General features: G+C 44.3%; 1 protein-coding gene across 1 annotated transcript in view; it reads left to right on the top strand.

The window, feature by feature from the left end:
* VPS11 (VPS11 core subunit of CORVET and HOPS complexes) overlaps positions 1–14191 on the top strand; it is a 141414-nt gene that overhangs the window by 70192 nt on the left and 57031 nt on the right. Inside the window, exon 15 of the mRNA XM_078682206.1 lies at positions 11008–11230. Coding sequence (XP_078538332.1) covers positions 11008–11230 — 223 coding nt within the window. The remainder of the gene's footprint in view (positions 1–11007; positions 11231–14191) is intronic.

Raw genomic sequence — 14191 nt, 5'->3', positions numbered from 1 at the left:
GTCTCTGTAGTGTGTGTGTTTGTGTGTGTCTCAGTAGGGTGTGTCCCAACAGGAATGGTGTACAGCTTTCAGGCATTGTTCCTCACCAGAGATTTTTTTCATCACCTCAAACCTCAAACCCCTAAACCATTGACCATCTGTCTCCTCCACTGGTCCTTGCCAAGCACTTTCTCCATGTGCTCAGTGAGACTGGAAAAGCAAGCATTGGCAAAGTCGATAAGTTTTGCCTTTGTGGCTGCCACTGCTTGAGTTTACCAACCGCATCGGCAAAAAGGGATAAAAATGATTTCCGACGATGCTGTTAAGCGTTGCCAAAAAAAGAAGCGTGATGACATGAGTGTGCATGTTTCATCACATGAGCCTCCTCTAGATCACAGGTTTTATTCACTGTCAGACAACAGTGGGCAAATGGACATACTGCAGAAATCGGCTTGGATTAAGGTTACCATTCGTAAGCTCAGTGGTTTAACTCGCTGTCTGTAGACTGGTTTGTAATGTATTGGGTCAAAGAAAGTCACATTGTTGAGAGGCACAGGATGATGTCTTGGCTTTTGGGTGGTTCGCCGAGGGCTGGGTGTTACTATTAACCAGTTTTTCTAATGGAATTTCCCCAGGAGCCTAACATGATCAGGTATATTAAACTGCTTTACTTCAGCATGCTGATAGGTGATCTCACCGGCTCCATGCCAACTTCGTTCGGCCCCTGAAGTAACTTTCCAGTGCTGCATAGAAGTGCCACCTCTGTAGGCTGACCTCCGTTCCATTATTTCAGTGCCTTGGTACGTGGATCCGAAGCTTGCTCCCACATTTTGATCAACAGTTGCCAAGTGTTTTTCTACTAATTTTTGGAGTGTGCAGGGGAACACGTCCAAAACCACAGGGTTTAAGCCTTGCCTGGAATGTTGCAACAAAATTGCTGTGACAGACCTGCAAATGGTATGTCTCTTTTTGGAGTGCTGGGGGGTGGGGGAGCTGCTTGAATTATCCTACAAATAAATATTACTAATGTGTATCCACTAGGAAGTATCACCCTTAACATCTGAATTGGTACAGATATCTCCCGGTAACAAGGGGATAGTAGATATACCTACCATAAATGGCCCAGGAAATAACTCTGTAGATATCTCGGTGGATAAAACGAGTAAAGATAAAAATGGCATCAACAATAATAATTACGAGGGGGTCCCAGATGACTCTCAAGTAAGAACTAAGGGTGTGGATACGGGGAGTATGAACAATAGGATTGAATATATGCTTGCAACTACTGGCTCGCCCAGCGATGACTGTTTCTTCACTGGGAATGACGATGACAAGGACGATAATGAGGAAGAGGTAGAGGCCGAGGAGTCAGACTCAAGTCATAATTTATCTGCTGATCTAGACGACATATCATCACCCAGGGAAAGTGGCTCGGAGGTATCACAGATAGATACTTCAGAGTTAGACACTGAGTCAGAGTCAGAACATAATACCGTACTAAAGCGAAACTTAGCGAGTAAATCAAGTAGAACTAAGGGAAGGACCCGCAGAAGAGCAAAGAAACGTGGGAGTGTTATACAAGCAGGAGTGGCTAAAAAAACTGGATTGGGATTATGCAGCCACCTCGCAGCTGTACCAGGAGGGTGCAGTTGGTGGCTCTGAACAATTAAATAGATCGCAAGCTCAGGCCCAGACGCAGGGGAAAGACTATGCAGCGAGCTTCGATCTCTTGTTTTCAACCCTAAAGCAGATACAGGGGGAGGCTCGACGGGAGAGCCAAAGAGCTAAGCAAGCAAATAAAAAAATACAAGGGTCTCTACGCAAGGTTGACAAAATGTATGCGGAAATGGCTGGCAGGTTGGTGGAGGAGAGGACAGGCAAAGTAGAGGATGAAGTCGTAAAACTACAGGAGTACAGAGATGAACAAGAGAAAATATCATCAGATGTGTTGTGGAAGCTCGAAGATTTCGAGAATAGACAGAGGCGCAACAACATAAGACTGCTTGGGATTGAGGAAGGGAAGGAGGGGGTGGATGTACGTGCCTTTACTGTGGAATTGTTGAGAGGAGCTTTCCCAGAAATGGATAAATGGGATTGGGATAAGGAAGTGCAACGTGCACACAGGTTTCCTTTGACGCAAAAAAAAATAATAAAAGTACCAAATCAAGGGCCATTCTAGTATATGTGGGTAATTTCTTACTGAGAGAGGAGGTAATCAGCAAGGCAAAGCCAACGGCTAAGCGCTCCTATAAGGACATAACATTCTTTGCTCGTCCAGATTTTTGCCACACTACTGTGGAGAGAAGGTGGCGAATGAGGCAGCTAATAACACCCTTCCAGAATGTGGGATGTGAGGTATACTTGATGTTTCCCTGTCGACTCAAGGTTGGCTTTAATGGCCAATTTAGGGTCTTCTTTTCGGAAATAGTGGCACAGGAATATCTGACTTATCTAAAGGAGGGGAAGGCACAAAGAGATGGGAAAGTGCAAAAGGACAGGGCTGCAGCTATAAGACAAACTGCTTATGTGACACAAAAAAAGAAAAAATGAAACGGAGAAGTCAGAGTAAGCGAATGAGGGAGGGAGTAGCATGGATAAATAATCCCGACAAAGTAGGTTAAATTAAAGGATACTGAGATTATGGGAGAGTGGCAGGGGAGAGGCTTCCTGGGGGAGATCGGCTGTCAGACACAGGTCAACATTGACCTGTTTGCCAGTAGGGGTGGGTGGGAGGTCAGGGGGGGGGAGGGGGAGTACAGGGCACGGTATGGCACCAAACGATAGAATCATTCACAGAGGCAGAGGCAGAGGTGGGGGAAAAGGGAGACAAGACAGGAGATTTGGGGACGAAAGAAAGGAAAATTTTACTTGGTGAGGGGTACAGATGCGAGGAAACGGGAAGTATGGTAAAAAGAAATAAACTGTATAATATGAATTTATATGGTAGCAAAAAAATGAATTATTTATGGGAACTAGATATGTAACATGGAATGTGTGCGGGCTAAATGATGCTCAGAAAAGGTTAAAAGCTTCAGTGTTATTAAGACAAATGAATGCGGACTTTATTTTTTTACAAGAGACACATGTCATGACCTCACAAGAATTTTATTTGAAACAATTGGGCTTTCAGGTATTAGTAAGTTCACAGCAAGGTGTCAAAAAAAGGGGAGTAGCTATACTATCCAGAAATACAAATTTGTTGCTGAGAAAAAAAGCACAAGACCAATGGGGGAGATGGGCAATGGTTGAATGTATGATAGATGGGGAATGGACCACGTTGATAACTGTATACGGGTCGACCGAGGATAACCCGGAGATTTTTCAATTTTTAGACGTGGAGCTAGCTACTTGGGCACCCAGAATCATTATGGCAGGGGACTTGAATATCAATGGCGCTGATGGTCTAGGCTTAGGCTCATTCGGTAAATATTCCGGTAGAAAGAGGCGCGTATGCCATGCTTTACAGGGATTAGTGGCAAATAATACTCTATCTGATGTCTGGGGGAAAAGAAGGGTAGGAAATAAGGGCTATACATACTATTCGGCCCCACATAAAATCTGTGTAAGATTGGATTATTTTTTTATATCAAATGCATTTATACCGGAATCAAGAATAGAAAGACTCCCACGGATCTTAAGTGATCACAATCCCCTAATCCTTACACTAACAAAACCGTCAAATATTCGAGAGCAAAGACAGTGGACTTTTGAAAGAGGATTATTGCAGGAAGAAAAATATGTGGATTACATGAAAGTATGGATCAAAGAATTTTTCGAGAATAATAGAGATAGTTCTACTGTAGGGGTAGTATGGGATGCTTTTAAAGCGGAGGTCCGGGGAGAAACCCTGAGCTTTAACTCTTATAAGAGAAAACAGGAGCAGATGAGAAATATGGAACTTGCAAAGGCAGTGCTCAAGGCTGAAGAGAAATTAGAGGAGTGTACAGTAAGCGGTACCCCATTAGATAATGTAATCTTGGAACTTCTAAAAGTGAAAGGGGATGCAGAGGGAGACATCGCCAGAAAGGCTGCAAAATTATATACAGCAAAAAGAGAAAAATGTCACGAATTTAGCGAAACAGTGGGTAGAACTTTAGCTGTCCGAACAAGGCAGCAAGAAGCGTTAGGAACTGTGAGGGAGATCAGGGATACCTCTGGTAGGATTCATACAGAGTCAGGGGAGATAAGGGAAGTGTTCAGAAACTATTATGAGAAGTTATATGAGGAACCAATAAGGGGAGATGTCACTAAAATCAGAGATTATCTACAGGAAATCCCGGTGACTAGATTTACGGATGAAGAGGCAGATACTTTAGAGGAAGTCTTTCAGGGGGAAGAAATAAAAAACGCTATTTCGAATCTCCCCCCTGGAAAAGCTGCAGGCCCAGATCAGATTCCAATAGAGTTTTATAAAACATTCTGGGACATCTTAGAAGCCGATATAATTAGGACGATGCAACAGGCACAAATAGGAGATTCAATACCTAGGTCATGGGGGGGGGGGGAGCCTGAAATAGTGATAATTCTAAAAAAAAGGGAAGCCTCCAGAAGAACCGGGGTCATACAGGCCCATTACTTTGATGAACACGGATACTAAAATCTTCTCTAAAGGATTAGCAACAAGATATGCCAAAATAATAGACAGGGTGGTGAGTAATAACCAACATGGTTTTATACCTGGAAGGAGCACCACACATCATACGCGCAAGGTAATAACCTTATTTGACGCCGCAGCAGTCTCAGGGGACCCAATGGCGATTATGCTATTAGATGCGGAAAAAGCATTTGACCGGGTCTCCTGGGACTATCTGTGGCATACTCTCGAAAGATCAGGAGTTAAAAAAAAGGTTTATTAAAGCAATCCAGGCGCTATATGTAGACCCTGTGGCCTCTGTGCGAGTGAATGCGGGGATTACAACACAATTCCAGATAAGGAGAGGTACGAGGCAAGGCTGCCCCTGTTCCCCATTGCTATTTGCAATGTACATGGACCCACTAATTCGGAGAATAGAGATGTGCGATATAATAAAACCATTGCCTACTCGAACTGGCCATTGTAAAATACTAGCGTACGCTGACGACGTTGCAGTAATCACACCAACACCAATGGAGGCTATTGCCCAAGTGGAAATAGAGGCTTCGAAGTTTGGAGAAATCTCGGGCTATAAACTTAACACCAATAAGACCCAAATAATTAAAAATCACAATACTACGTGTACAGATACCCGAGTTGTTCAGGCAGGTACATATTTGGGAGTGTCTATTTCAGCTGATTTAGACTGCCTAGTGGAAAAGAATTTAACACCTTTAATCAACAAAGTACGGAGGGACTTGGATAGACTAGATAACTTACATCTATCAATGGTGGGACGAACAAATGTAGTAAAGATGTTGGTTTTACCTAAATTTCTTTACTTTTTTAGAGCAATACCTTTACTATTCGAGGTTAAACTGTTCAAGAAGATAGAAGATATGATTAACAGATTCATATGGGCAAAGGGGAAAACCAGGAGAGCACTTAGATTTATGACACTTCCACGGGAGAGGGGTGGGTGGGCACTGCCAGATTTAAAGCTTTACTATTGGGCAGCAGCTCTGCAAAATATGGTCGGCTTGGTGGGGGGGGGAGAATCTGAAGGTTGGAATGAGTTGGGATCACTAGCAATCTATGGCTTGCTATTGGGTCCAGAAGCAGAGAATGTTCTCCTAAAATATACTGAAGCCAGTTATTTCAAAAGGACACGGTTTAAAACGCTCCTAGCGGCTTACACTGTTTGGAAAGCTTTTACTAAAAGGTTCGGGCTGGGGCGGTATAACTCATACACTAGATTGAAAGGAAATTCAAACCTACCTGTGGAAGTAGTTTCTGGTACTATACTTGCAGAATGGGAAAGAAAAGGAATTAGAAGGATAAGTGATCTTGTGGGACAGCAAGGGGTCTACCAGTTTTCCGAACTACAAGCTAAGTATGCAATAGATAAAAGACAATTTTTTAAGTACTTACAAATAAGGAGTTTTTTACACAGCAAAAAAGGTGGCGCGTCAGGATTTTGTAAAAATGCAATCATGGAAGTGATTGAAGCAGGTGAGGAATGTACCATAAAGAGATTCTATGCTGAGTTATTAAATTCAAAAGAGGATGATATCGAAAAATGGGCAAATAAATGGAAAGGTAGCTTGGAAGTCAGGGAGGAAAGCTTTTATATGTCTTTGGAAATGGGGTATACACTGTTATGCTCAGCGCCTCTTCAGGCGCAACACTACAAAACACTATACCACTTATACCATACGCCTGCAAAGATAGCCCAATGGGGTGGAACAGCAGGAACCAATTGTTTCAGATGTGGAAACTCAGAGGCAGACCTAATACATGTATTTGCAACATGTTCTCACCTGCAGCCACTTATAAAAGACATAGAGGGTTTCTTAAATCAAGTATTAGGAACAAATATTCCCCTAACCCCCTCAATAATTCTTTTGGGGGTAAAGGAGGAGGAGGGTCAACATCAGGGCGAAGGGGAATCTTGTTTATTCTTAGCTATGTCAGTTATGAGACTCTGTATTGCATCTGCATGGCTGGATCCTTTACCACCGTCATTCCATCAATGGCTTGCCAAATTACTATCAATATATAATCTGGAAATTGCGATCTATGCAAGGAAAGGGAAAAAGGGAAGGAAAACTGGGAAACAGATTTGGGATCCCATTACTCGCTGGAAAGAAGAGAGTATGGATTGAAATGCTTGAATAATATATTTTGCTAAGATGTATGGTACTGTCTAATTTACATTTATGTAGGCTGATGCTTGCCCAGCCGGGGGGAAAGTTTGTAATCTTATTTGAACTTTAAATATCTGTAATCTTATCTATTTCCCTTTTTTGTGTTCTTTTCTTTTTTTTTTTCTTCTTTTCTCTTTACCCCTTATTCCTTAGTATATGATATGTCTTGTTTCATGTAAATACTTGCCGTGCCCTGTATGTAAAAAAAGGGAAAAAAACTTCTCAATAAAAATATTCAAAAACAAAAAAAAAGGAAGTATCACCCCAGAGCCATGGGTTCAGAGGGTTACTTGGAGACATGAAAGGGAGGACAGTTACACATGTTTGAAATTTACAGTTGGTTATTGTATGTCATAAACAATAAAACAGATTGAAACAAAGTGTGTGCTAGGGAGGACCCATGTGTCAAGTTGACCTGGTATCTAATCCTGGTAGGAACCACAACTACTGGATAATTGCAAGCCTAGTTGGGGCTGCATCTGCATGATAATCATAGTCCTGGATGGGAACTGTAACTGCAGTAGTCATCTGAGGCCCAGACGAGGGCTGCAACTATAGTGATCATCTTGGGAACCAGTCGGGCCTCATCTGCCTCTAGTCCGATCGGGGACACAACTGTGGTCACCACCATTGGGTCGGTCAGGCTTGGGACTCTCCTCTGAATAAGCAGGGACGCATCACCACATCCATCTGAGACAGCACCTGTGCCTCTCAAAGGCCAGAGGCTGGGTAAATGCGCAGACAGACGTGGTCTGCACCAGCATCCCTTTGCAGCCAATCAAGCTATGTGCTTACGGCCCCTCATATAATGGACTCGCAGGAGGGCTGCACAACCCTGCAAGAGATGATCGAGGACTTGCCATCACAGTATCGCAAGGGGGTAAGAATGAACTCAAAGTATGCATTTGACTGTGAGCAAGAAAAAATGCACCTAATTCAAGCTATATATTGGTTTCTTAGAGGGCTAAGGGGGGGGACCCAGCAGATAGGGGGCCTCCTGGGAAAGGAGTATTAGAGTGGAATTGGGGAGCGTGTAGTGCGACACAGACTGATCACACATAGAAACGCTAACGTGTATAATGCATTGCAGTGTGTAGTATTTTATACAACTGCGATTGAAAGCACTTTCTTCGTTAAGTAAGCACTGGGCTGGACATCTTCTTTATTGTCTGTTGGTTGATTGTTGACTGCTGAACTTGTTCGCGCCACACAACCTCCCTGAAAAGCATGAGTCGAGCGCAGAAAGGGTTGTACTTGGACCAGTTTCAGAGCCACTGTAGGGAGCCCCTGGACAGCAGTGACAAATGATCCCAACCCTAACAGTTGCTCCTGTACCCTGTTGTCTCCTGAATGTAATCATGGAAAGCTGAATTTGTCTTGTTAATTTCGAACCTGTGATCTGCAGGTATCAATAATGAGAACTTAAGACTTCTAGCCATCTTAAATCGATATATGAAAGTACTTCATGTCAGAACTGAGGGACACTCTGTAGTAAGTGACATGATACAATATGTATATATATATTTTCAAAGTTTGTTTTTCATTTTTTAAGTGAAGATGAGATATAAACCTCCTCAGTTCAAGATGCTCCTGCCTTAAGTTAGTAAAGACAGTACTACTTTAGCCATTGCAGAACTGGGTACAATTAGATGCTCAATGTTCTCTGGAAACTAGAGAAGCCAAAAGGATAGTAATGCAGATGGCAGTCAGAGGAAAGCACGTTAGCTGGGCAAATTGAGAAGCAATAAGGAATTGAATACAAAAGGTTTCTGGGTGCTTCTGCTGTGCTTCACTCAGCACTGGGCACAGAGTATGTTGCAAATGAAACTGGAAATGAAATCAAAAGTGATTGAGGGAAATCATTAAAACAATGCAAGCAGCACAGAATTCTTGGACACTTGTGAACATGTAAAAGTAAAGCCTTATGAAGGTGTGTTCTTTCGCAATATGAAGCTCCGGAAGTAATGGGCTTGTTCTTGGAGGCTGGTTGTGGTCCTTGAAAGACGAAAAATCTACCAAGCCTCAGTCTCGTTCAATACAAGCAGCACAGACGTGAGCTGGGATTGAAGGAAGTCCAGCTTGAGGCACTGTATTGCGGGGTATTCCAAGCAAATGCTTCCAATGAGCCCCGCATCTCTGAAAGGAGTTCTGTGGGAGTGATCCACTTTAACCGCGGTTTATCTGAGTTTAATGGGGGCTTAAGAAACAGTGCTTACTTTGCTTTACATGATGTCAAATACACAAATGGTGTGAATTCTTTAAACTTGGAAATAGCTTAAAACATAAAGTGAAGTAGTGGGTGATGACTACAAGGGTTCCTATCTACAGCCACAGAGACTTCCTTCAGGGACATACAGGGCCTGATTACAAGTGCCTCAGTGGGTATTTGGTAATTATTGCACCCAATGAATAGCATCTAGTCTGGTTTTTTCCTAGGCCTGGGCGGAGTTCAAGTGGAGTTCCACAAGCGGTGGGCCATGCCGTTCGCGCTGATTTTTAGCGCCGGGTGTTTGGCCCTTGTTGGAAAATCATTACGAACTTCACCAGAGGGCACAGCTTCTTTCTGCTGCTCGAGTAGATGTTCTACTCGAGTGGCAGATTCCTCAATGCAAATGGAGGGTTTCTCAACGCAAGCGCTCGTGGCCATTCGTGACCTACTGCTTTGAGAACTCTTGCTGGGAAGTGGTCTGGAGTACGATTTTCTGCGCTCGCCAACTTAATGTTGGTGGGCGCAACCAAGCGAGGGAAAAAACTCTGATCTAGAGCGGAGCGGAATTTCATGCCCAGGCTTTCCCCAGAAATGGCGATTGACATGAAGATTTTGGTCCCTACTGCACTAAAATCCATGTGTCCCTTTACGTACCGGGCTTTTTCCCCTCTGTTAACTTGCACCAACCAGATTTGACTGCCGAAATTTAATGTGGATTGTGGACTTAATTGCACCCAGTGATTGTTGAGTGCAATTAAGTCCACAGATCTGTTAATTCTGACCCCTGCATAAGCAGGAGTTGGCACTGGGGTTGTACTTTCCTAGCCTAGTCCTAATTGGGGCCACAGTGGTTAACTATGAATAAGATAGCAAGGGGTCCCTTTATGGAAGAGAATTGGACAAAGGACACTGCTACCCCCTGGGAGAGGGCAACATAAGTTGGGGTTGGTGGGCAGCGGGGTAATAGAAGTTCAGCATACATTTTCAAGTATATTTAGACTATTAGCAGACTTTTCAGATTTATCCAGGGAAACAGCCTGGAATCAGAGGGCAAATTAGGAATCTGTAAGACCGAATCCAACCCGTCGGACCAGTGTGTTAGATTTGACCTCTGCATTGAATCCAGTACTTGATAAAAAAAAAAAGTCTAAACATTGTGCCTGAGTCAAATATTTGTCTGCTTGTGAGACTTGATCCTGACTTTCTTTGATTAAGTCTCTCCCACTCCTGAAACGAGCTTTCTGAGTTAGGTTCTGTGATCATAAATATGCAAATCAGTGTTTGTGTAGAGTTAAAGGTAGTGTAAGTACAAACATTCTTAATAATAAAGTGAGTGGTGTATTTGCTTACGGATTTGGAAAAAACATTTATCAGAAGGATGTTTGCAATAGAATTGTGGTGTCACAGATTGCAGATCTTAGTATCAAGGCATCACATCATGGATAAATGGTGCTAGATGACCAAATCTGAAAGTTTGGTGTATTTAAAGATTTAGAAGAAGAAAATTATGTTAAATCTATCCCCAATTCTCAAGCGATTGGCAGCAAATGGAATGTTGAGATTACCTCAGTTCCCGCCCATGAACTCGAGAAGCAAGAAAAAACAATACGTTTTGATATGTTTGGTTGGTTATAGTTTGCAAATACATCTAGCAGATTCCGTAATTCAGACATTTACCTAGCCTCAGCTGATACATGATGCCACCTGCAAAAGCTGATTCTGAGATTTCAAGCAGCAGGACCTGAAAACAAAAAGCGCTGCTGTTGGGAAAACCTTCTATCAGAGTATTGATAAAGCACAATAACACTAACCACATGACATGCCTCTCAGAAACATAATAGGTGGAACAACTAACATACTTCCAACAGGTCATGGATGCATCTGTTAGTTGGCTTGTGTGTCATGTCAAGCACATTTTTGTCAGTCTTAAGAGTCTCATCCAAGACAGTGTGTTCATGTCACATTCAGCATTAGATACCGGGCTGCAGATGTTTGCTCAATCCTTATAACATGGACCTCCTTTCTCTCTTGTGCTGCAGTCCAAAGATCTTCCAGAAGACCAAATGTAGCATCTGCAGCAGCGCCCTGGAGCTGCCTTCTGTGCACTTCCTATGTGGTCACTCCTTCCACCAGCACTGTTTTGAGAGCTACTCCGAGACGGACAGTGAATGCCCCACCTGCATGCAGGAGAATCGCAAAGTGCTGGAAATGATACGGGCACAGGAGCAGCGCAAAGATCTTCTTAACCAGTTCCAGCGGCAGGTGAGGTCATGGAACACCCCCTTTATGCAAAACATTACTTATCTGGAACAACTAGCATGCTGCATGTAGTGCTGCTGATTCATATGCTGTGCACACTCCAGGCATCTAGCATTGGGCTTGGAACATTACAAGCTGTGGTTATGCAAGAAAAGCTTTTTAAGTTTCAAGGTGTCTTGTATTCCCTCCCTTGAAGCCCACAATGCACCAGGGCTTAGTCTTCACCTTGAATTCTGTTTTCCCCAAGGGTAAGTATTTGTGTGTAGAAAGTGACGCATTATGTTTGTGCTCGCATGTATTTAGTTGTGCTTTCGGGTTGATGGATAGGGCGCATGAGAATCCGCAGCTTAAGAGACTGAAAACCAATTTTTACAGATAAGTAAAATCTATTGTTTACATGATGTATAAGTCGCCCAGTGTGCATAGCCTTGATTAAAATACCTAACTCATAATGTGGTAGCTTGTTAGCAAAAGTGGCGGAGGTGTGCAACAAGGTTTTATGTACAGTTTTCCTCACTTATTAGGTCGAGCTGGAATAAGCATGCGAAGCATGCTGTCCAAACTAGACAACTAATGTTACTGACTTCTGGGAATGTGAGACACGAGTCGGCCACGCACTTTTTCTGCCTCGGATTTGTCCTTGTGAGCGCGCTTTGGATGCTGGCTGCTTGCTGTGTGGGTGAGCTTTCGCTTTCCGTTAGGCCACAATTCCCTTGCAATGCGCGCTTCATCGTGATCCTCCCGGGCCATGGTCTGCCAGGGCAACAGCACGTACGGAGCCCATGGCCCCCCCCCCCCCCGGCCCCCTTTTAAACTTACCGGGCCAATATCAGGGGACTCCGCTCTTGGCACACGCAGGCACCGGGCATGTGCCTCGTGCCCCCTCCGCAGAGTTCACGCTGCGGCTCTTGCCAGCTCCTTTCCCGGGGCTCCCTCTTGGTCAAGGGAGCCCCGCAACAGTTGCGCAGACTCCTGCTGGCGGCCCCGGAGCTCTCCACCGCTCACAGGAGCCCCGGGCCGCGAGACGCATTCACTCCGCCTGCCTCCTGTTCCGGTCCGGACGCGCCCCATGCCCCGTCACAGGCGACCTTGCCTGACTTCCGGGGCGGCCGCGGCGGGATTCCGGGGGCATTTTCGCCCACACAAACCTTGTTCATTGATGTCTCTGCAGGCTCCACCTAAGCATGCAAACCTATAGCTTGCCCATCTGTCATAGGAGCTTCCCATACAGTATAACCTCAGCCTGTAATACTCATGATCACCTGCGCTATGCTGTGCTGCATGGCAAGAAGTGATGACAAACAATACACACCTTACTTGCGCCAGAAAATATTTCCACAAGGCAGTGAGAGCAGTATAAGATCAAGTTGCTGCAGCACTAGAAGTACCACAGCCGCTCTATTTCAAGCAATTGACACAACTTAAAGAGGAGTGGAGCACTTTCTACATAGCATAAAAATGAAACTGAGTTGGAAGCCTGGGTACATCGGCAGCCATGGCAACACTGGAGCCCACCGGCTTCTCAGTAGTCACTTGTTTCTTCTTGGATGTGTTCTGTGTGGGCAGCCTGCTGTGAAGTGTGGTGACGAGATTCCCCGCTCGGTGCCGATTTGTAAGGATAGCCTGTTGTGTGCTGTTGCTGTAATGTGTTAACGTGGCTCTGACTCTCCCGCCCCACGGGTACGTTGTGACGGACGCTTTCCCTCTTGCCTGTGCATGGCAAGATGTCCAGGTGCATCCTTCCCTCCTCTCATGGCTCTGCTGTTCTGGCTCAATCTCCCCGATGTCAGTCTCTCCGCGTCTCCTCCTCTTGCCCCCAGGCGCCCTCATCAGCTCGCTGGCGCTGAACAGGGCGTTACTGCAGAAGGCTTCGCCGGGTCCCACCTGAGCTCGTGTCTAATTGCCATTTGCACCGAAATCTGCACGTGTTGACAAGTTACTATAAACATTGGCATCTATCTTTTCAAATATTGGTGCATCGGCGCCAATTAAGCAACCTGCAAACTAAGCAATCCGAGAATGTTCGTTCTTCGTTATGCAGGTTATAAAGCCTTTGCTATTTATTTTTACCTCCTGTGCGCACCTATTTAATATGGCTTTTATGTAAAATAGCGGCTCAGTAAAAATCAGTACCACCCAGGCAGTGCATGTAATTCGGGCCCATAAAATCAAAGAAAGCGTTTATGCATTGAGAAAAAAAGTCTACGTTTGAGTTCTGTTTTTTTAAGCCGCTTGTGTCCTGTTGCTGTAATGTGTTATGATGGCTCTGGCTCTTCCGCCCCGTGGGTACGTTGTGACTTGCAGTAGAGAAGTGCTCTGCACACTGATAAAAGGGGTCGCGAGGGATGCAAAACCCAAAGCAGGGTCGCTTGGGTGCTAACCGTGTAAGGCAGCTACCGTCCAGCCGTAAGAGAGGAGGGCATCCAAAAAGGAGAAAGGCTGGCCAGTACCCTCGGAGGGATTTCATAAACAAGCATTTGCAATGCAATAGGTCTCGCAATTGCATGAGTTTAACCTATTGGCATTGTAAATGACAATGCCTTTTATTTACGTTTTAAAAACCAACACATAAATAAAAGGCATTGCCATGTACAATGTCAATGGCTCAAACCTAACAACTGCGAGACCTATTGCATTGCAAATGCTTGTTGAGTGCAGTGTTCACACAGTAGCATTTAACGAATGTGTTGAGATAAGCCCAGTTAGCATCTTATATATGTCTGCTAATGGAGTATTACCCACTATGCCATTGTTGCACTTGTCGTACAAGTGGAATGTGCACATGGTATGTCATGTAATGTGCGTTTAGCTTTGGCGTAACATATCTGAATCCACCTCACTATGCTTGCCTTTGATATGGGCCGGCCAAGATAAGGGGTACAAACGCAAAAAGTTATTTTGTTTTTTATTAGAACAAGTAAGGTAGGTATACAGGATAGCTTTCTGGAAATCTAGTGTCCATAA

Source organism: Lissotriton helveticus, chromosome 3_1 (genome assembly GCF_964261635.1).
Source record: "Lissotriton helveticus chromosome 3_1, aLisHel1.1, whole genome shotgun sequence".
NCBI classification, from domain to species: Eukaryota; Metazoa; Chordata; class Amphibia; order Caudata; family Salamandridae; genus Lissotriton; species Lissotriton helveticus.
The sequence above is the reverse complement of the archived record's forward strand: the minus strand, read 5'-3'. Positions and strand labels throughout refer to the sequence as shown.